At 39.8% G+C, this 23,706-nt stretch overlaps 1 protein-coding gene across 1 annotated transcript in view; it reads right to left on the bottom strand.

Annotated features, from left to right (window-relative positions):
• cacna1db (calcium channel, voltage-dependent, L type, alpha 1D subunit, b) overlaps positions 1 to 23,706 on the bottom strand; it is a 95,783-nt gene that overhangs the window by 11,254 nt on the left and 60,823 nt on the right. The window contains exons 15-41 of the mRNA XM_030423347.1: positions 22,852 to 23,059; positions 21,855 to 21,975; positions 21,561 to 21,675; positions 21,356 to 21,413; positions 21,180 to 21,240; positions 20,656 to 20,800; positions 20,411 to 20,540; positions 18,822 to 18,881; positions 17,305 to 17,411; positions 17,062 to 17,149; positions 16,847 to 16,954; positions 16,646 to 16,698; positions 16,396 to 16,542; positions 15,763 to 15,964; positions 15,256 to 15,414; positions 14,834 to 14,944; positions 14,267 to 14,344; positions 13,522 to 13,605; positions 9,828 to 9,869; positions 8,807 to 8,935; positions 8,193 to 8,258; positions 7,936 to 8,027; positions 7,654 to 7,813; positions 7,411 to 7,538; positions 7,074 to 7,170; positions 6,827 to 6,929; positions 5,766 to 5,867 (exon numbers count right to left, since the gene is read on the bottom strand). Coding sequence (XP_030279207.1) covers positions 5,766 to 5,867; positions 6,827 to 6,929; positions 7,074 to 7,170; positions 7,411 to 7,538; positions 7,654 to 7,813; positions 7,936 to 8,027; positions 8,193 to 8,258; positions 8,807 to 8,935; positions 9,828 to 9,869; positions 13,522 to 13,605; positions 14,267 to 14,344; positions 14,834 to 14,944; positions 15,256 to 15,414; positions 15,763 to 15,964; positions 16,396 to 16,542; positions 16,646 to 16,698; positions 16,847 to 16,954; positions 17,062 to 17,149; positions 17,305 to 17,411; positions 18,822 to 18,881; positions 20,411 to 20,540; positions 20,656 to 20,800; positions 21,180 to 21,240; positions 21,356 to 21,413; positions 21,561 to 21,675; positions 21,855 to 21,975; positions 22,852 to 23,059 — 2,954 coding nt within the window. The remainder of the gene's footprint in view (positions 1 to 5,765; positions 5,868 to 6,826; positions 6,930 to 7,073; positions 7,171 to 7,410; positions 7,539 to 7,653; positions 7,814 to 7,935; positions 8,028 to 8,192; positions 8,259 to 8,806; positions 8,936 to 9,827; positions 9,870 to 13,521; positions 13,606 to 14,266; positions 14,345 to 14,833; positions 14,945 to 15,255; positions 15,415 to 15,762; positions 15,965 to 16,395; positions 16,543 to 16,645; positions 16,699 to 16,846; positions 16,955 to 17,061; positions 17,150 to 17,304; positions 17,412 to 18,821; positions 18,882 to 20,410; positions 20,541 to 20,655; positions 20,801 to 21,179; positions 21,241 to 21,355; positions 21,414 to 21,560; positions 21,676 to 21,854; positions 21,976 to 22,851; positions 23,060 to 23,706) is intronic.

Genomic DNA, 23,706 nt, shown 5'->3' with positions numbered 1-23,706 from the left:
CAATACAACATCACAGTGATGAAGCACCAAAGCTAAAGACGGTTGTATGAAAAGACAATATCTTAACAATGAAACAAAACATTTCCTTAACGGCCAAAAGGAAAAGAATACAGACTTATCATCATAAATCCTCACTGTCTGAGTATCATAGTAACTGTCCGGTCTAGAAAACACCATTTAAAGGAACCAGCACACACACCACTGAAGAAACTGTGATCATTATTACTTATCCGGACATCAAACTATGTTACTACCCACTGCACTGTTTCATGGGTCAGGCCCTGACTTATAAATCACTCTTAATACTACCATTCAATTCAAACTTTAAAGATACACATATTAAGTGGGTACATATGTAGATGGAGATGAATGTCATTTCAGAAGTCTTTGAATCAGCAAATGACATATAAGAACACACTCACACACACACCCAGGCACCCACATACACATGTTCAGCAGATTTTACGCTGATAACAGATAAAATCTAACATCTGCAGCTCCTATCTTGCTTCAACTCTGCATATCACATGTATGTGGTAAGGAAACAATTCTCTCTCTTTCTCTTTCTCTATCTCTCTCTCTCTCTCTCTCTCTCACACACACACACACACACACACACACACACACACACACACACACACACACACACTTGCTCGTCCCTAACCTCCTGATTTACTAATGTACAAAATTAGGGTCGTGCAGTCAAAATTAGAATGCATTGAACAAGAAATGAAATATTTACTGTTGGAAGGGTGAGTATAACTATTTACCAACACACAAACCAGCGCTACAATATACCATGACTGCACATATTTACTACATCTAACATCCAGCAGAGAGGTCAGAGACAGACAGGTGTCTATATATTCCAGAAAAACAACATGATCTGTGGCAAAAAGCACATGCAAGAAGCAGCAAAGTAAAGAGTTTAGAGCAGCTGCAAAGGTCAGCTCCCCTTTTGAGGGAGATAACACAAACTACATGTAGCCAGACAGGAAGCTGCTTACTAGACACACTATCTGCCATGCAGGGAGGCTAATCACGCATAGGTCTGATTCACTCAGATAAGCAGTTGCTGAAGCAGAGAGTGGGGAGAGAGACTAGAGAAAAAAGGAGGCTGAATCATGGTTTGTAGGAAATATGGGTATTCATCTTTCCTTCACTCGTTTTAACTTACGAGGGGTTGAGTAAAGGTGACAGGTCAGTGAGGGAGGTGCTTTAAGATGAAAGAATCACAACAACAGTTGCATCCAACTGTAAAATAATGATGATCCATCTTGAAGCAGCTGTACGGTGTTCATTTTAGGACATCCTCAGGATCAGGCTTCAGCGTCAGACCTCAGATGAAAAGGTATAAGGTCTCAGGAAAAGCTCTGTCACACTCGCACCAAACAGCCACATGAAAAATAGTCATTGGACCAAAAGGCCTAAGAAAAAAAACTTGTCACACTGAAGTATCTCAGGATAAAAATTGTCACACTGAAAGCATTAGTAACTAAGTTGTCACACTGAAAGGTATCAGGAAAAAAATTTTCACACTGAAAGGTATCAGAAACTAAGTTGTCATCAGGATAAAAATGATCACATTTAACGGCATCAGGAAAAAAATTATCACATTGAACAGCATCAGTAACTAAGTTGTCACACTGTAAGGTATCGGGGAAAAAATTATTACATTGAACGGCATCAGGAAAAAAATTATCACACTAAAAGGTATCAGGAAAAAAATTATTACATTTATCGGCATCAGGAAAAAAATTATCACACTGAAAGGTATCAGGAAAAAAGTTGTCACTCTGAACGTCATCATACTGAAAGGTATCAGGACAAAAGTTGTCACATTGAACGTCATCATACTGAAAGGTATCAGGACAAAAGTTTTCACATTGAACGTCATCATACTGAAAGGTATCAGGACAAAAGTTGTCACATTGAACGTCATCATACTGAAAGGTATCAGGACAAAAGTTGTCACACTGAATGGTATCGGGAAAATCAGTTTCCTACAGAGGTCGCATAAGTACAGTGGCCAACAAGGGCAAATGCGCAGTAACGGCCAAACGTTGCAAATACATAAACGAGCAGAACCAAAGACACGCAAAACACATGCAACAACAAAATGCTGCAAACAACAAAATGCTGCAAACAAAGAAACGATGCAGAACCAAAACGACACAAACCCCAAAACACATACACTAGAGAGGTGTAGCTAGCTTTTCAAAAGTGCGGGGGATTATTGTGCTTCTTTGCGAATTTACTTGCAAGTTAATTAATCTAGTTGTATAGCCTGGTTGGCATGCGCAAAAATAAACGGGAGTTCCTCCCTCCGTGAAACAGCGTGCGGAGCAAAACCAGAGTCTGTGATGTACTATAACAACACCAATACTGTGTGGACGTCGTTTTCTGGCACAACACCTGTCTGCCACAAGCCCGTGTGTGGTGACTGTGAGGAGAGCGGAGGTAGTCTGCAGACTGTGATCAGTGATCAAAACGGCTCTTTTTTGTTTTAGATCAGCTCCTTTCAAGCTTTTCTAGTATTATTGTTATTATTATTATTTTAAGTGTTAAAATAAAATGTTTCATAATCAAATAAGTTATTTTTAATTGTTAATTTTCTTGTTCTGTGTTTTCTCTATTCAAATCTTGTGTAAATATATGCAATAATTACGGTTTACTATCTGCATGATATGAATATTGATAAATGTATAATTAAGCGTGTTAAAATGTACATATTGGTGTTATTTCGTTTTTTAAAAAAAAATCATGACACAATGAATGCATTCGTCACTCAGTTGGGTATTTACATGAGAGATTATAGAGTTTAATATCTAGCGGTCACAATGACCGCTTATGAACGTTCTAGTAGAGTTGGAGTTCAGGCCCTTCTAGTGTTAACAAGAAGCATTTTGCTTATGCAAAAAAAAAATAATAATAATAATCTGTTTAAACCAGATATATTATATTAAGGTTTGTGTCGTTTTGGTTCTGCATCGTTTCTTTGTTTGCAGCATTTTGTTGTTGCATGTGTTTTGCGTGTCTTTGGTTCTGCATCGTTTATGTATTTGCAACGTTTGGCCGTTACTGCGCGTTTGCCCTTGTCGGCCACCGTACTTATGCGACCTCTGTAGGAAACTGATTTTCCCGATACCATTCAGTGTGACAACTTTTGTCCTGATACCTTTCAGTATGATGACGTTCAGAGTGACAACTTTTGTCCTGATACCTTTCAGTATGATCATTTTTTTCCTGATGCCGTTAAATGTGATAATTTTTTTCCTGATACCTTTTAGTGTGATAATTTTTTTCCTGATGCCGTTCAATGTGATAATTTTTTCCCCGATACCTTTCAGTGTGACAACTTGGTTTCTGATACCTTTCAGTGTGAAAAATGTTTTCCTGATACCGTTCAGTGTAACAACTTAGTTACTAATGCTTTCAGTGTGACAATTTTTATCCTGAGATACTTCAGTGTGACAAGATTTTTTTCTTAGGCCTTTTGGTGCAATGACTATTTTTCATGTGGCTGTTTGGTGCGAGTGTGACAGAGCTTTTCCTGAGACCTTATACCTAAGCCTGATCCTGAGGATGTCCTAAAATGTACACCGTACAGCTGACGTGTTTCTCTACTTCACCTGACTCAGCCTGAGAGGAGCTATGGCAGGTTCTGTTCAGAAAGAAAACCTGTGTGCAAAGACATATTTAAGGATAAAAAAAAGATTTTTTTTTTTTGTCTAAATCAGAACTTGCTGATGCCAACAGGCTTCACCATACAACATAACATGCAAAGAACTGATCTGAAATCCAATTCGAATTCTCAGATTTGCTGTACATGAATCTATTGGATAAATCATATTTTTATAAGACTGCTTCTTTTGATTTTGGATTTGAGATTTATGTTTTGAAGCAATGGATTTGAAGTTATTTTCTCTGAAAAGAAAAAGCGTTTAACTGTTTAACATAATAAGATGGTAACAAGAATTCATTTGTCTTTATAATTGATTAACCTGGCATGGGCAGATATATTTTGTGCCCGCAGGTGACAGCAGGTTCTCTTTCTGCACAGAGCCTGATGAAGATGTTAAAAAAAGAGGTATCAGTAGTTTCATGCCACCAGACTAAAACAGAACTGCTCCAGAGAGCTTAGGACGGCAGAAAGATAAAGAGAAGAAGGCTAGCGACTGAACAAGCAGCCCACTGACAGCAGAAGGAGCTGTGGGAGAGAAAGGCTCAGCAGACAGGGTGAAAAAAATAGAAGCGGGGTTAGCAAACTAATAAACACGAAGACATGCAGTTGAATTAAGTCATGACACAAAGTTGAGTCGAAGCATTGTGAGCATAGAGGGACAGTGAGAAAACTACACGGACACATCTAGAGGAAAAACAGTATGTACATGCTAGACTGGAGGAACATTCAGACCTACTGGGGATGAGATTGAACAGGTGCTCCTATCCTCAGTCCTCTATTAATAATGAATTGTTATTTTTGAGAGGTGACTCAACTACCTGCTGGCTTATGGGTATAAGGATTTTTTAATTTAACATGAATATGCATGTTAATTTGACATGTTCTAAGGATTGGCCTGTATCAGCAACAAAACACAATAAAGATCAAAATGTAAAAACATCAGCATTTGATTTAATCCTTTTTTATATCATTGTTATCTGATCTACTGTATATGACGGAAGGGAGCGTTCTAGAGGAAGCGAGGCTGCACGACCGAACAGTGCTAGATTAATGATGATGAATACAAACTGTCGAGCTACAACAGTAAGGGCGGTTAAACTGAAACAGGCCAATAGAGATAAGGAGGGTTTCTCTGAAGCGTAGAGGAAAGATAGCACTCTGTGAAAGGTTGGTTGTGGTCGGCAAAGTGGGCCTTTTTGTTTCACAAAAGGCAAAAACAGGATGCCGAACGCCTCAGCTGGATTAACCCTCTATACCTGTATCTTAAAGTGATACACCTCCCAGAATCGAGCTTCTGTGTGTCACCACATCACTACTATGCAGATTTGAGAGGTGCCTTTAAAAAGTTAGTATTTACCTTCTTTTGACTGGGCACCTGCTGTCAGCTTGGATTCGTGGTTTCAAGTAATTCTACTGGTGACCCAGTTCCTCATCTTAAAGAGCATTCATAGAAAATGAGTGATGGCTGAATTCCAATTAGCTGCTCCAGTTTGAACTCCTGGTATAATACATGCTGGGCATCCTTAATGTCATTGATAACACCTGTGCTTTTTCAATTGCTGTGATAAATTCTGGCATATAATAGAAATAAAGCAATTTGCTCTGAAACCTCTATTCAGGAACAAGTGTGGTGTTATCCCTTGTTAATGTACAGTAAATGGCAGCAAAAATAAGTGAGAATGCAGAATGCAGAATACAACTCTGCAAAGGAAACGTGTGTTGATGTCACTGACTTCCTTTTTAAATTCAAATGAACTGAATACTACATTTGCATTGTTATTCTTGCAACTTCCTCTTTATATAAATACCCTGATGTAGTATTGTTTTCAATGTGACCTTCTCTGTCAATGCAAATATCTGAGATGTAAATGAGTGTGACATTATATAAAAACTGGAGTCTGGAAGCAGCTGGGGCCGTTCATATAGAAATGTGAGGGTTTTTTTTTAAATACAAGCATTAAAATGAACCAGGTAGAAGAACAGTCCAGAGGAAGAGAGGGACGCAGTGAGGTTAGAAAATGATGATCACTGTTAATGCACACATTGCTCATGCGTGCCTGTGCGTGTAATGACCACTGACCGCCTGCAGGGGGCACCACTTGGTCCAGCAGCTTCATGCTGGTCCTCTTCCAGATCTTCTTGATCACGGCTCTAAGCTCCTCATTGGCCTGATCCAGGTTACCTTGGACATGGCAGAGAAAGTGTTACTGTGAGGTAACATCCAATAACTGATCAACACGTTGGTGTATTAAATGGTCCCCAGCTGAGAGTTAGATAGGACAGTATTAATTATCTCTCTCTCTCTCGCTCTCTTTCCCAGAGACACACAAAGATCAAAACATAAATCTTGACATTTATAGTTATATTAAATACACACAATTCCTGCTGATAAATTAATAATATGATGCGATTGAGCACAAAATGCCCTCAGTCTAACAAACAGGAAATTGAGCACAACCGTAAAATGTCTGAATCAATCATGCTGTTGTGACGGTCAGAATTGTACTTTTTAATGCTTTGTTACATGCTGCATATTAATTGTTGAAAGCCACATTTGCCATGTAGTGGATACAGAGGCATATCTTTGACTCCCTCTTGTGGTTGTTGAAGAAGTTGAAACAACAAATGGACTTCCTGACAACAAGCAGTCCAACAGACTGACACAATGAGGGAATGGAAGTCCAAGTAACATTATGTGACATTCATGAACATCCTGCGCGAGGCATCCCACGGACAACAGTTCAGAGGAACCAAACGCTATCTCATTGCAGATTTCTGGATGCAGCATTTAGCACTGATTGCAGATAATTATATGGCGCAGCTCAGAGTCAGTGTGCTTGTGTGGATGCGGACTGCAGTTCAGGGCATTCCAAAGAAACTACCAGCCTGTTGCCAAATCCGGCCCAATGGCAAAAATATTTGGGCCCCTTGACAAGTCTGAAGTCTTCACTTTGAGAATTTAAAGCATGTCTGCACAGAAAGCATTTCAGCCACGTTTCAGTGCTCCATATGCATGTCTGATTGAATACATATGTATGCTCATATTTTAAATCAATACAGCTGTCAACACAGGCTGCATAATGGCTCGTTGCATAACAATATAGCCATAATTTTTAGCAAATCTGTGAGGCCCAGACTCACCCTCAGTCTTAATCTTGAGAGCAGTGCGGACCAGAGCAAACAAGGTGGCATTAAACATGACAGTCCCGTCGCTGTTCAGGGGCATGTTCATCGCCACCAGCCGCTGCAACAGAAATCAAAGTACAGATTAACAAGGATACATCAAATTTAAAATTAGTACGTTGCAAGTCAGGAATTTATATGTCAAAGATACATAAAAACTTCCAAAATTCACCACAACGGTGCTCATGCAATTGTAGCAACCCACCTTACAGGCCACTCTGTGAGGACAGAGCTTGCCGAAGCCCAGCGGTGGCTGGATTCTCCTCAGCAGTGTCACCACATCAAGGTGCTTAATCCTGCCCCTGACGACAGCATACATTCAAATATATACCAGTGAACACAGATTCATTACCACTGCAGGTCCTGATAAGTGACAGATAATCAATCAGTGCACTACAGGGAGCCATGGAGGGTATTATGACTGTTCAGAAACAATCACCTTCCCATCTCTACTGAAAGAACAAATTGTAACAGAACAAGAATTAATCGCAGGAGAAGTCTAGTGTTGATCGCTTTCTCAAAAGTGGTTCCTGACTACTCACTTGGCTTCAGGGTCGTATTCGGACCAGATCCTCTTGAACTCATCCAGGTGATGGGGCCCAAGAATGGACCAATCACGGGTAAGATAGTCGAAGTTATCCATGATGACAGCTACGAAAAGGTTGATGATCTGAAAAAGGAAACAAATATTGCGTTCTATAATACCATATTTCATTATTCAGGATCGTTTGAGTCTGTGCTCACACATTTCTGGCAGTGAACACCGTAAAAAGCATGAAGATTACCAGGAAAGCACAGAGCATGTAGAAGCTAATGAAGTAGATAATGGCGAAGCCGCTGCCGCAGGTTCTCTCCTCTCCAGGGTTGTAGTCGGACTCTGGATCGCACAACTTCCCAGGCAGACAGGCCAGCATGATCTCCTGCCAGGCCTCGCCTGTGGCACATCTAACACAGAACAAGAAACAACATCAGTAACACAGGAGCAGAATAAGAGACTTTTCAATATGCATCTATAAATGTATGATGACTTCTAATGGTTTGCAAACAACAATTTAAGCCTTGAGCACCTGAAGAGCATCAGGACAGCTTGAGGAAAGGTTTGAAAGTTGTTGTTGCGGTTGATTTGTGTTCCGTCCACCATGGCTATTTTCCCAAATACCTAAAAGCGAACAAAGATGTGTCATCAAAAGACTCAGCCGGCCTGCTCTCAAAATTCTGGATGAGACAACAAAGACACCCAAGGCCACACATATCCCTGAAAGATGTTTAAGAGGTTCACCTGTCAGATTTTGTTTTAGATTTGTATGGATATACACCACATTACCTGCATCCCGATTACAGCATAGATGAAGAACAGCATGGCTATTAGGAGGGCAACATAGGGAAGAGCCTGGGTGATGATAGAGGAGAGAAAAAGGAAACAAGTGTGACACACTGTTACCTAACACTGGAACACTCTGCACTCTCTAATTTGAATAATGTGCATTGTCAAACCACAATAACACCACCAGATTCTAACCAAACCTTGTGCAACTAGCCCCACTTTGCTTCTTCAGACTTACATTAGAACTACTTAACCTTATCATTTATTTTCAGTGAGACTACACAACTGGCATAACAGGAATGCTGATTTATAAGAACTTTACTTGGCTGTAAATAACGCTGTGTTATAGGAAATATGTTTTTCTTTTCACCTATCCCCATATACCCACATTGACCGTCTTTTTAAGTCTTGAGTCTTAGACGTGTAATATTCCATACACAGGTGAAAATGTGAGAAATTACCTCTTGCAGAATACTACTCTTGAACTATATTTAGATTGGTTATAAGTGAGTAGTTAAAACCTTACCAACTTAAATCTATACGCCAGGTGTAATCTCTTATCTCATCTCAGATTCAAGATGCATGTCTACTGGCTGCATATGTTACAGTCTCACCTGAAAGGACTTGATGAAGGTCCACAGCAGTGTCCTGATGCCTTCGCCCCTGCTCAGCAGTTTGACCAATCGCATCACTCTGAACAGGCGGAAGAAGGTGATTGAGATGCGAGCGCTGTCCTCCGTGTTCTGAAGTGGAGGGTGAAGAGCGTGAAGGTGCAACATCAAGACACAGACGATGAAAAAGCTCTGTATCACATGTTAATCCGTGCGGGCAGTCGTACATGCATTCTTTTAAACATCGTGTATATGACTCATGTTAGCCAATAGGCAATGTCAAGGTGGATGAAAACTGTTCAGAGGAATTTTTCCCATTTGTGATTTTCCGACATTTGTGCAATGACAACAACTAATGTGCATGCAGAGTAGCCGTGTCTTAAACACCATGCCATGAACAGACCTGGAGGACGTACACATACAGGACATCTAACTCTGGGTGACTGATTCAAAACAGGCAACAGACAGAATCTGCAGTCCAAAGACAAACAAACCAAGAGATACTACAACTGTAGTTGACTTTTTTTTCCATAGAAACAAACATTAAGACTGATCTTTTGTCTGTAACTGTCTTGTTAATAGTACAACCACACAAGACATTTGACAAGAAATTTTAAACCTAAAAAAAGGTGCGTTGACTTGACGCTGTCTGTCATCTGATTGCAAACACTTGAAAGCTGAAATGAAGAAATGAGACAAAATACCATACAGTGTTATCTGTTCCCCTGTGTCATGCCATGCACCCAGACAGGACAAGGTCTCAACATAAAACGTCAGCTGAACCATGAAGCTGGAGTCAAAATGCAACAGACGTGGATTCAAAACAAGACTTCGACAAACATTGAGAGTTCAATCACAAACAATCACACTTATTGAATAAGTGAGACCAGAAGTATCTCAATGGTTTTATCGGTAAGTGAGCAACACAGAGTGACAACGAAAAGATCTTGATGCTTTGACTTTTGGATGATAACAGAAGGGTGAGGGGCTTTAATAAATACAAAAAGGAGGGGCATCTTCTTACCCCTGGCTCCACTATCACCTTGACGACAGGAATGGCTGCCGACTTGAAACCAAAAGCCTAAAGTTAATCTGAGTTACACAAACCAGCTGTACAGCACCACATCATTCACAAGTCAGTGCTGCTGCAAACATCACATATCATCATTACCTTTGATATTATCAACATGTAATTACATTAAAAGCTCAGAAGCACCTTTACTTAACAATACAGCATTATGAATTATGAAACAAACAGAAACATCATCGAAAAGCGTAAAGCCCGTCATGCAAAAGCTTTACCACATATTCTCAGCAGTAACATCAGACATGAGTTGCAAGCATTCACAGCTGAAGAAACATTTGCTATATATGTACTATAATGTACTAAACACACAATATGTAATCTTCTGCCTCAAGGAGTATCTCAATCAAAACATAACAAAAGAGGGGGAAGGTCGGGCGGAGTGGGGGGTTTCTGATCAGCTGCTCAGAGCCGCCATTGAGGTGGCTGCAAACACACCCGTGGGCGCGTGCACACACACACATACACCCTACATGCTTGCCATTGCTCTCTATCTCACAGCTAAAGTGCAATAAAGTTATCTAACATTTTGGGATGAATAAATATGTCAGTACTGTGAATTAACTCAAATGATTCTGCGATCAAACTTGTGGAAGAATCTTTGCTTTGCTGGTGGTGAACTAAATCAACCACCATTGCTAATGAAAATCTATTTAAAGTGACTCAGACACAAATGTTAACAAACAAGGTCAGTAAACTGAAGGTCCCATATTATACTGTCTTTCATCAATTTCACACAGCTGTCAGAGGTCCAACAACTCTGTATTCGATATAGATGGCCCCAAACCCATCCATGGTCCTGAATTTCAGCTGTCTAAAAGTCGCTCTACTGAGACCTACTGAGAGCAGGCTGTTTCTGTGCCTCCGTCTGTCAAGCCTGCCTTGCCTGCTACACGCCCCTCTCAGGGAGACGATGCAGCTTATGCTAGTGGTAGCATGTGCTAATGTTTACAGTGGATGTATCGCTATGGCCCGTCGAGATGCTGTCGTTCGACCTAGAAGGAAAGGCTCCTGAAGAAGTACAGACTCAGTGGCTGCAGCAGGATGTTTCAGGATGGTAAGTGTGTCTGAATGATGTTAGTTTGTTTATATGTGTTGTTACTGCTAATGGTAAAGGTAACTTATAGTTATACTTTTACAAGTGTCAGTGTCGAGGCAAAGTAGCTTTTTAGTGACCCTTGTTACTGAAGCAGTCTGATGTGAAGTGGTTAGCACACACAAACAAATTTAGACGAACTGTAGCCAGCATGTTGTCGTTAAAAATGAAACGCAACCACTGTCTCTTCAGTTGGTCTGTGGCTGGGACAGAATATAGGCACTTATGTTGATGTTTACAACCAACAAAAGAGCAATTTGCGTGTCTAGCTCTGAGCGACAACATTGCAAAACACTGCTATCTTACCATTTCGTTACGTAACAACTGGAGCTGAATCTGAACAGCCTGTAGGACTCATTTGCTTTCCTCATTCTGGGAGCTGGTTGGCTCAGGGAGGACCAGTTTATATATGTAGACACCAGAGAAAACGTGTTTTTCATAATATTGGACCTTTAAATTTACTTGATGATATGTTTAGTCTTGTTTACTGACATTCTTAATCACTCTATGACTCTTTTCCGGAAGATATACCGAACAATCAATTAAATGAAAAGCACCTTTATGTTGAGTGAACTTCTGGATTTGAACATAGTTGGAAACATTTGGGATAATGTGAGTACACAACTTAACAAAATATATATAAATATATGGAAGGAATGAGTGCTAGCCAATCAGAGGCAAAGTAGGGAGGGTCACGACTTTGCTAGCCTGGGAAAAAATGCGCTTACGGCACACAGAGTAATAGTGCCACAAGGCTCCATTCAGCCGATGATACCCAGCTATTCCTGTCATTCCCATTCCAGGTACAAATTGCTCCTCGCCTTGCTGACATGCCAGTGAATGTCAAGGCATCATTTAGGGCTTAGCCGGGTGAGACCTGTCCTATCACCTCTGACGACACGGCTGTGGTGCCAACTCAAAAGCGGGAAATAAAGACGTGGAAGACAAAGATTACAGCTGGTTTCTCCCCTACAATATCTGGTAGATTGGTCCAGGTGAATGTCACCTCCCATTTGGACTCCATCCTTGCAAATGGCACTTTATCTGCCATGAGATCTCTGTAGCAAATCCATAATGCTGTTGCCAGCCTGATATTAAACTGTTACAACACTTACAACACTCTGTTGACTACACTAGTAATCTGTGCTGCTCACATTCACTTCAAGACTAACTGATAAGAGACTGGCGCAAAGTGCTCTCTCCATCCTCTAAGCCATGATCAGAGGACCCAGTTGTCCCACATCTAAGCTCTTCTCTGATCTGACTCACTGTTGACTCACATCGTACGCCACAGACAACATCTCAACAACCCTTGCCAACATGCTTTTACCTTTTTGTTTAAACAATCTTTCTGGATTGAATTTTGGATGATATCTAGGTTTCCTTTGCAGTATCAATGCACTTGTTGTAAAGACATTCAAAATAATGAAATGTGGACTACATTAACTTTCTGACTGAAACTAAGGTGCCTTGTTTGCTGTGATGGTTTATCTAGCACGGGGTAGTTTTAGCTTGTCTTTATGCAAAAATAATGAAAGTGATTTATTGCAAAAGCAGGAACATGATTTGATGTATCCAAATATGTTGGCTGAGCAAGTAAAATATTATATATAAAGGGAAAGCACAAACAGAATTACATTAAAATGTAAAAATAAATAAACTGGTATTGTTTAAGTTGCAGAAATGTACAGCACATATTCGGCAACTACGGACACGTTGGTAGGTTATATTAACCTGATGCTCTAACTCACACAGGTAATATAATCAATCAATTTAATCAATGAAGGGGTGCAGTGTGTTCCTTCCTATAACCTTTACTCAAATCAAGACACTGACAGAACAAACAAACATCTCCAATTGGACAAGCCTGCAGCAAGCATGTAGTCAGTGTTAACAGCTGCAGCAATCCAGGACACAGAGGGGCCTTGAAGTAGCGGTACAACATATCTAAAGAAAATACGAGCAAAATGACTGGCTCAAAATGATCACATCCACGATTTTTAGGTAATAACTGAGCTGCATATAATAATGATAACAATTAATTATTCCAAAAAGACTAAAAGGGGGCGCGCAGGTGGTTGAGTGGTTGGAGCGCATGCCATAAACGCAGCCGACCCCGGTTTGATTCCGGCCGGAGGTCCTTTGCTGCATGTTACATCCCCCTCTCTCTCCCATATTTCCTATCTGTCTCCTGCTTAATAAAGGTGTCTATGCCAGAAAAAATCTTTAAAAAAAAAAAGACTGAAAGGACAAGGGGTAGGGAATCAATTTAAAGTGGGATCAGTTGCATGGTTTCTCAAAATAGAGCTGTTGAAGTCAAAATGACATTTAAAAGCCAGCTTCAGCAGGTATTCAGCAATGTCATCACAGTTTTACAATATCACACATCCGTGGTTGCTTCAGTCGCTTGGGTTGTGCAGAACACAAGTTTATGCATGAAAAACAAAGTAATGATCTCGAAACGCAACCTTTGAGCAAAGCCTTTTGGCTGCAAGCGTCACAGTGAGACAGGCGTGTATGTGATTAATGACTACTTACATTGATCTCAGTGATGGCAATGTCAACCACGCTACCCACAACAATTAAGGCATCAAACGTGTTCCATGCATCAGCAAAATAGTTCTGCAAGCACAAGCGACAAAGACACACAGAAAACAAGAGAGAGAGACAACAGAGCAAGAAAGAAAAGGAAGGAGAGGTAAAAAAAAAGAAGATAATTATGAAAGACAGAAAGAGGAAAACATCAAAAATGTTGTGATTTGATATCAGAGAGTGAGGTTGAAAGTCAAACTTCTTCCTGCCACTGAGTCTGTGAGAAAACTAATTTGTTAAATTTACAAGAATCATTTAAAAATTTGCTATCCAATATTAAGTATTTGTCAAAAGTATAGTAGTTTTTACTCTCACTGGCGCAGTGGCAGGCTTAAAGAAATGGCCACCATAGACCTGAAACTAAACAATTTCACAAGACCAAATCATTTTCTAACAGTGGCTTAATGTAATGTATACGTTGCCATTTAACACTGTTCAGTTGCAGATGCAGGTTTGGAATTTTTTCTGATCCATCAGCATGTATTTGGTCTACGGTGCTCATCTCCAGTCCAGATTCAACAGACTTGCTTCGTGAAACTGGCTCAAGCCAAACTAAAAACATAACCCAAAATTGAGACAGGAAGGAAGGGAAGGAGGAAAGATGTGAAGGAAGGAAAAAAGGAGAGTGGCTGCAGCACTAAGACAGCAGGAAGAGGGAATGACAGAGTTGTACATACTGACGTCTTTCTACCTGGCTGAGTATGATGTCGACAACACTGCCAATCACCACCAGAGCATCGAAGACGTTCCAGGCGTCCCCGACATAGCCCTGAATGTGGCAGCATGCGCAGCCAGCGGGAGGAGAGGGGGAGGCAGGAGAGGAGGGGGATGCAGGGAAGTATAAGAGGTAGGGAGGTTACGGTGAGGAGTAGTAACGGAGGGTGATGATGTGGAATAAATGGAAGAGGTGTCACAGTCAGAGGGCAAAAGAGCCCGAGAGGGAAGGTAAGAGGGACAGGAAGAGTGTATAAGGGCTGGGTTAAAAGGAAAAGGGAAGTGTTCTCAGATAAAAACTCAAAAAATATAAATCGTTTTAGGGATTCAATATAAAAGAGAACTCAAGATACCGTAAGGACCTGATGGTGGTTTTGCATATATGTGCATATTATGAGAGGAGAGGATAGGAGAGGAGAGGAGAGGAGAGGAGAGGAGAGGAAGAGAGGAGAGGAGAGGAGAGGAGAGGAGAGGAGAGGAGAGGAGAGGAGAGGAGTGGAGAGGAGAGAGAGGAGAGGAGAGGAGAGGAGAGGAGAGGACTTACTCTGGGTTTAAAGGCGATGAGTTTGAGGATCATCTCCACTGTGAAAACCCCAGTGAAGACCATGTTGAGGATGTCCATGGCATAGTTAAACAGATGAGACTGACCATGGTGCTGGAAAGAGACATGCACACCACTGATCAAAAATGTGAAACAAACATTTATTCAGTAGTATATAATATAAGTAAACAAGCTCTTTAGGCTGCAATAAACTATTACAAACAAAATTACGTATGCAAATGTACATGGGGATTAGATCTTTTAAGTAAAAAAAAAGAGCAAATCATTCTTAATTTTACGAGACATGTAACCTAAATCTTCTACATCCAAGATGTGTGCACTAACCACAGTCACCTTGATGATTGTGGATTCACTTTGCCAGTTTATGTCAATTTTAGCCAAAGGAGTTAATGAAGGGCACTCACCTGAATGGCCAGACACAGGGTGTTGAGGATGATTAGGACGAACATGACGTACTCAAAGCCTGTGGAGTTGACCACATACCAGAACTTGTACTGGTACGGGTTTTTGGGGATGTAGCGCCGCAGAGGACGAGCTTTCAGAGCATATTCCACACATTGACGCTGCGGTGGTGGTGAATTTATGAGGGGGAATATGGGAAACAGACACAAACAGATTCAGGAACAGGTGTTTGCACCAATCACAGAGACAGTAGATGTTTCATTAGATTTGAGCAGAAATAGACTGCGACTACATCTAAGTCTACTGTCAGTAAGATAAAGAAAAGATGCATCATTATGTAGCCAGATCCATTTAGATAAGATCAGCAAATACCCTAGCCCAGCACACATATTCTTCTGTAGAACGCCCACATCATCTTTGAAAATGAGGAGATTTTTCCGACTTAACTTAAAATGTTCCATAAAAGCACCAACAATGCAGCAACATTGTCGGCAAAAGTCTCCTCTCACCTGGTTCTTGTCCAGCTCGCAGTTTTTGTACTCCTTCTCCCCCTGCTCTTGAAAGGTGACGATAACGAAACCGACAAAGATGTTCATCATGAAGAAAGCGATGATGATGATGTAGATGATGAAGAAGATGGAGATCTCGATGCGGTAGTTGTAGATTGGGCCCATGTTCTCTTTATTAGAGTCGATGGCTTTGTACAGCAGCCTGCAGAGGGACAAAAAAACACACAGAAAGTCAAGACAGTGACCAGAAATGATTCATGTTAACTAAAAGACACATGGTGTACTTTAAGTAGTATGCATACAAATGCTTCATGTACACAAAATAGTCAATAATTCAAGCCTTAATAGATGTGCAGATACAGATACAGATACAGGCTGGCTGTATGTCTCTACCTTTAGTTAGACAGTTTTGTTTATCAAGTAAATGCTCATTTTCAATCTTATTATCTAATATAATATAATTTTCTAATCTAATATTATCTTTTCCTATTATTGCATTTCCTACACTACATGATTTTGTAACTTGAGTTTTATTTTGCTGCCTTTGTGAACCACTTTGTTACATGGCTTTTGAAAAGGGAAAAAGTAAGATTATTATCTGAATTCTACCTTCCGATGCAAAACAGCACTTACGTCGGCCATCCTTCGAAGGTGGAGACAGTAAAGAGAGCCATCATGGCCATGAGGACGTTGTCAAAGTTGAAATCACTGTTGTACCAGATCCTCTCCTTCACCATGGGCAGCGCCGCATCCCCGTTGTTGTAGAGAATGTAGGTACCTCTGTGATTTAAAGATTCAATATTAACCACATGCCAAAAACACGTATACACAGATGCACTCATTCAGACCAATTTCTAAACCATTAAGAAAATAAAAAACTCACTTGCACTCCTCTGGGCTGGACTTGGCGTCATCAGTGCAGCGATAAAACTTCCCCTTTGTTAGAGAAAAAACAATAGAGAAAGTCAGAGGGGCTCTCAGTTTAAATCCCTCCACTTCTGTACAACTATTTGTTGTTTCACACTAGAAGAGCGTGTTGATTTGGTTGCGTCCCTAACACCCTTTATCACAATTTTCATTGTACCTTGAAGAGCTGCACTCCAATACAAGCGAACATGAACTGCAGCAGTGTGGTGACGATCATGATGTTGCCGATGGTCCTGATGGCCACAAACACACACTGGACCACATGCTGCAGACCACACAGTTTTACACCATTAGTAGGAAATACACCATACTGTATCCTCAGATACAACACATACACACAGATGCATCATGTTGAGTTATTGCTATTCTGACCTTTAGTCCCTTGGCTCTGTTGATGGCCCTGAGTGGACGCAGGACTCTCAACACACGGAGAATCTTCACCACTGAGATAGCAGAGGACCTACAGAAAATGAAAAGAAAAGTACATGTCACAAAGGGGTTCCTTTAAGACTTGTCACTGACAGGGCAAAGAGCCATTTTTATTTACTGTCGCAAAAACACAACATAATCGCTCAATGTTGATAAGACATTGGAATACAAATAAATGATGCGTACTGAATGCCGAAGGAGACAAGAGAGACACCAACAACCAGCAGGTCTAAAAGGTTGAAGTAGTTTCTACAGAACGCCCCTTTATGTAGGAACGCTCCAAACGCCGTCATCTGGACACAGAAGAGACACGTTTAGGAAACAGTCAGGACTAAAGAAGACACATCTGCCATCACACACATGCAGCTGGACAGCAACAGGATTTAAATGGCCGTTATTATTATTTCAATGATCTGTTACTCTACCGTGTCAATTTTCAGAAAACATTTTGTTGAATTTTTGTATTTTCCTCTTTCATTCACATTGATTTTTTTTGCATTTCAAACCGGAATGCTCATGAAAACAATGTAATTTGATTAGCAGTTTCCCAACTGATGGTCCGTCATTAAAATGAACATGTTATATTACTTATATTATATTATATATTAATATATATTATTATATATTATATTACTTATATTACTGTAATTATGTTACTTAGAGCAAGCACACACAAAAACAGATAAGTACTTCAAATATTGTTGCAATAATAGTTTCAAGCAATATTTCTAATATGTTTGGCTCAATATTTTAGGTAATATTGACAGTGTAAGTAAGTGTGTATTCGCTTACAAAAGCATCTTTAAAAACACTCAAAAATATTGTAGTACTTCTCATACACACACATACACACCCAAAAGTAGACAGATCATAAAGAATGCAAAATGTTCAGACAAGACATAGGGAACATTATCTAAAATCTACTACACTAATTTCCGGTGCAGATTAAGCTGTTGAAAATGTAATATAAACACTCTCCATGAAACGGGTCCTTTAATCTTCTCCTGATCAAATTGTTGGCTTAAGCTATAATACATGAGATTTACCTGATGCAGGCATGCACGTGCAAATGGGTGAGGCAAAGGATTTCACTTTAACATCCAAAATACTACAACTGTTTCTGGTTGTTGAGGGTTTTTTCAAGCACATTCTGTGGACGTTCATTAGCCAAAACAGACAAGGAAAGGGGTACATCTGTGTGCACGGTATGCAACCAAGCAGTAGGATGTAAAGCTTGATGTTCAAGTTCATCTCTCCACAGTCAAGAACATTTAAGAGTTTTAGATACAAATATCTTTCTAATTAAAAATCAAAAAAATTTCATTTTGAAAAATGATAATTGTTGGTGAAAAGTTTCAAAATGCCACCAGAGTCAGAGTGTCAAATCAGCTACAACAACAAAAGAAAATTGTATATTTGAGATCAAGTAGTTGTACTCTGGAGAGCCACTGGTCCATAACAGGTCGAGGATGAAGAGGGGAGGTGGGCCGTGATGGAGAAGTGACTGACACACAGAAAAAAAATTAATATATATATCTGACGTAAACGCATGATCTCCATGTTGACAGATTTGGCGCCGTGATAACAGAACAGGCAGGCGGCCATTTTGAACAAAAATTATAGAGACAAAAAATGAGGGGAAGGAGGACGTGTGCAGCAAGCTTGGAAGTGGTGGGTTGTTGCGGTGGCAGCGCATCGTTTACCTTAATAAGGATCTCAAATGTAAACATACTAGTGAAGACATAGTCTGCATAGCCTAGGATCTGAGGAGGCAATCAGAGTGACATAAGCACGCAGGGTTACTGAAGCTCTACTCAGCACAGCACCACACAGCACAAAGGTCATTTACCTTCAACAGGATCTCAACAGTAAAGATTGCGGTGAAAGCATAGTCAAAATAACCAAGTATCTGCAAGAGGCAATGCACAAGTTCAAGTCATCAAGTCATTCCAGGATAACAGCACAGTCAGATACAGTATATTGATACAGTAAGAGTCAAAAGCACGTGAACAATGACTACTGGTAGGGATCGACCGATATGACCTGTATAATACCAATGACCAGTTATCAGGGAGATCGATAACCAATAATTGGAACCAAAACACATTTGCAAAACAAATGAAAATCTTAGAAACTTTTGAATAATTAGCGATGGAATTTAGCTAAATATATTTTAGTCAAACACTCTACTTAATACAATTTAAATAACAAAATAAAACCGAGCTTGTACTTTACTTGAGTATGTCCATTTTCTGCTACTTTACACGTTCACGTTCACTCCATTACATTTTGGAGGTATCTTTTTTAGTATAAGTGGTTATTAGTTACTTTACAGAGTCAGACCATTAACTTATAACAAAAACTAAAATAAATGAACAAACAAAAAAACACTGATTCCGATAATGGACAAATCAGAAAGTCAGCATCGGAAAATGCTTAATATTGGATCTGATTATGGGCCAGGCTGATAATCGGTCGATTCCTAACTACTAGCACGTTAAAACTGTATAAGGAAAGATTCTGATATAAAAACAGTGTTATCAGTGTAACAAAGAAAATAGTTTGTAATTCATAAATTAAGAGCAGCAAGTCTTCTGCGAAAACAACAGAAATTAATATTTAAAAGTTAAATAAAGCCCTGCTGAATCTCTTTCACATCACTGAGCAATAATTTAAGCAATCCTGAGCAATCCTAGCTAGAAAAGTTCAATATCTTGTCCAAAGTTAGTGGACTATAATTATATTATAGTTGTAATTATATTCTATAATTTCGCGGTGCTAAAATGTGGAATTAGCAGCTGGAGAAACAGGATAGTGTTGTGTGGCAGTGACACATTTTGGTAAGTAGGAGAGCAAAAAATGTGTGTGAGTTTAAGGAATAAAAATCCAACCAAAACAACCACTGGTCCCACATATTAGTAAATATTCTTAACTTAACTTAACTTAACTTCGCAGCATAAAATGCTGCCTGTTTACTGTGTGTTTCTATGTAACAATGGCAGGTAGTTTTCAATTGTATGTGATTTGATTGTCATTAGGCAAATCATGTTTTCAACAGGTGGCTCTGTTCTGTTCACATGTCTCAGTAAGTCATGACATTGTGAAAGATGAAACTGAATTAATTAAATGGAATTCAGCCATCATTTATCTTTTTTCTACACCTTTTTGCCTACTGTGACATGTCAAATTGTAGAGACTAATGAACTACAGTGAGACAAATGAACCCTCCAAATAACACAGGGGTTGCCTTTAAGGACAGTTGAAGTCTACAGTCCCAGTGGGGGTTACGTACGATATTGCGAGCAGAGAAGTTACGTATTGGGTCCTCAGCGGCAAGAGAGACGGAGCTGAGCATGATGAAGACCAGGATGAGGTTGGTGAAGATCTGATGGTTGATCAGCTTATGGCAGAATACACGAATCCTGCGGCAGAAAATAACACAAAGAAGAAGAGATTATGATGGAAAGAAAAAGAAAAGGTACAGTTGGTTCCTATTCCTCAGTACTGATATCGTCCAACAACACGTCTGAGACTCACGGGTTGGTGCTGCTGAAGATGAAGAAGGCGCTGCCCACTGGGATGGGCTGAATCTTCTCTTTGATGGTGAGTTCAGACAGCCTCTGAGGACGGGGTCCTGACGGGACTTCTGGGCGGTCTTCGTTATTGTCTTCATCATCACACACTAAGAGACAGAACCAGAGTTTTCTTAATCCTTTCAATCTGTTTCTCTGTGCTGTGTTAAAGTACAAGATTATGTCTTGTAATATTTTGTTAGGATCCATATATTTGTGTTAATGTAGGTGATGATTTACATTCATGTCTACTGTGAAATGTATTGATTTATCTTTGAATTTAGTGTTAATAGTCAAATTGATCGTAATACCTAGCTGAATCATACACAACTTCTTCTACATGATCGCTCTGACTGATCTCATCTAATGGATGGTGAAGGTATTACATCTGCATATTTATTGATATGTTTATATCTCTTTAATGTATATCAGATGTTGAGCGCCATAATTATGTGTGCCACAAATAGATTATTTCTTCCTCACTTTTACCTGGAGAGTCGAGGGCAGGGTACAACTCTTTGTCTTCCTCGAGCAAGGCCTCTGTTGGCACCTACACACAGCGATCGGGTTTAGCATTATAAAAATCAGACAGATGGCTGCATTTTTCACATTCCGTTAATAATAAAAGTTGATTTATACAGGGCGATTTTTATTTGATCTTTTACCTTGGTCTCTCCGTCCTTGTTCTCCATTATTTCAACTCTCTTTTCTGTGCCGGCATCCCTGTTGAAGACATTAAACATGAAGTAACCATCAACGCAGAAGGCTATTTCCCTCTGCCAACAGAAAGTGCTCGTGGCAATTGTGACAAAAGTCTACAAAAACAATTAAACAATAAACTGTGTAATGTTGAGTTGTTCTAAGCTGTACTTGGCACTATTCTTCCTCTTCTTGGCCTCTTCCTCTTCCTTCTGTGCTGTGTTGAGGCTCTCAGCGTCTGCCAGGTTGTCAACAGCGATGGCCAAGAAGACGTTTAGCAGGATGTCTGGTCATGTGATTTAAGGAGAAAACACTGACCAATAAAGCAAAAGAATCCAACTGGCTCTATATTAAAACCAGGCAAGTCTTAAAATGTGGATTTTTCTTTGTCTGTGTTCCACGTAAGACAAGAGTGAGCGTGTGTGTATGTGTATGTGTGTGTGTTTGTGGCCAGTAGTAGGATACAGTTTCCACAGATGAAGAGGATGATGAAGTAAATGCAGACCACCATTCCAGAGGAGGCCGGACCGCCGTACGCCATGATGCCGTCATACATCACCGTATTCCAGTCCTCTCCTGTCAAGATCTGGTGAACACAATACACAGAGGAAGCCACTTCAATCATTTAACCTAGACAAGATTGATGTGAACCCAAATAATCACATATAAAAGACTTATGTTAACACTTCATGTTAGGATCCCTGTATTAAGTGTAGTAAATGGGTACTAAGGCCCTTATCAATGTGTTTATGATGTAATAGACAATTATAAGAAACTCATATGACTGTTATTAACATTCTTAAGAAGTCTGTATACGGTAACAACATTTCTTGAACGTGCCTATAAATGTGTTCTAATCACACAATAAACATGTTTAAGATGCTTTTATTAACACTGATATAGTTTCATTGATACATTATGTTACCTGCATCTTATCAGGACCTGCCTTAATACGTATTAACACTTATTAAAACAGCCTTAATATAAAGTGTTATCCTATCTTTTACTAGTAATGTGTATCCTCATACAATAATTTCCTGAAGAAGCAACTTCGCTCTTGTTGACATCAGTGCTGCTGCACATACATGAACCAAAATAGTAAGTACGCTTGGAGACAGCCTCGATGCTAGATGTTGCAGGATTCAAAGAGGACCCAGTGATTTCTTGGTCAGATGGTTGAAATGTCTGGCTTTGAAATCTGACAGCCTGCACTGTGTTGTTGAGTAGAACTGTTGATGTTGTTGCCATAAAATAAAAAACTTGGTTTGTACAGAGGTCTTTTATGATTAAGTGTTAACAGAATTATTAGAAGATTCGAAAATTTCATAGATTACATGTTTTAAAATTCAAAAATTAAAATTAATGGTCAACTCGATTTATTTACTGAACAGAGATTTTGATTGATAGTTTGTATGTTGAATTAGTTTTGTTCTGTACCCAGATTATGTGAATAAAACCTCACCTGGAACACAGTGAGCAGGGCCTGCGGGAAGTTGTCAAACGTGCTCCTTTTGGTCACAGTCTCGTCAAAGTTAAACTTGCCCCCAAAAAGCTGCATGCCCAGCAGGGAGAAGATAATGATGAAGAGGAAGAGCAGCAGCAACAGGGAGGCGATGGACTTCATGGAGTTGAGCAGAGAGGCCACCAGGTTACTAAGAGACGCCCAATGACTGGAGAGGAAAATAATTAAAGCCAGTGAACGCCACATGCCTAAGACACACACACACACACACCACTGTGAAGGTAATGAGGGGCAATTATGGAAATTATGATACTGGTTGAACAAGACATGAAGCCAATATTAAGCACAGGCAAGCTCAGGTGTTATTTTGTTTGGATTTTTTTTTTTTTTTTTCAGACAGCGCTTTTATTAGATATCACAAGTACCACTAAAACTCAGGGTGCCCCTCAGCAAGCTGTTCAAACTGTGACAGCCGCCCCTTGATGATAAAATAATATCACAGACATCTAAATCTCAGGTATCTAAGGTATGCGTCATGTCAGTCAGAGACTGGACTTATGTCAGATGTAACATTTAACTAGTTTAGTTTTTGAAAATGATTTGTGCTTTTTTAACAACAGCAGATTTCAACGGCGACCCTGCCCTATGAATAATCCTCCATTTATATATTTATCTTCTTGATTAAGTATTTCTGTTGGTAGTAATGGATGCAACTTTTGGACGAGTTTTGCTCCGGTCATGGCTTGCGTATTGCACGTCTGAATAATGCTTAAAACTCAAAACCAATGCCGATCAAATCTAATTAAAACATGTTTGTACTATTTCATTTAAAAGAATGAAACATCTATGTCACCA

This window comes from Sparus aurata, chromosome 7 (assembly GCF_900880675.1).
Source record: "Sparus aurata chromosome 7, fSpaAur1.1, whole genome shotgun sequence".
NCBI classification, from domain to species: domain Eukaryota; kingdom Metazoa; phylum Chordata; class Actinopteri; order Spariformes; family Sparidae; genus Sparus; species Sparus aurata.
The sequence above is the reverse complement of the archived record's forward strand: the minus strand, read 5'-3'. Positions and strand labels throughout refer to the sequence as shown.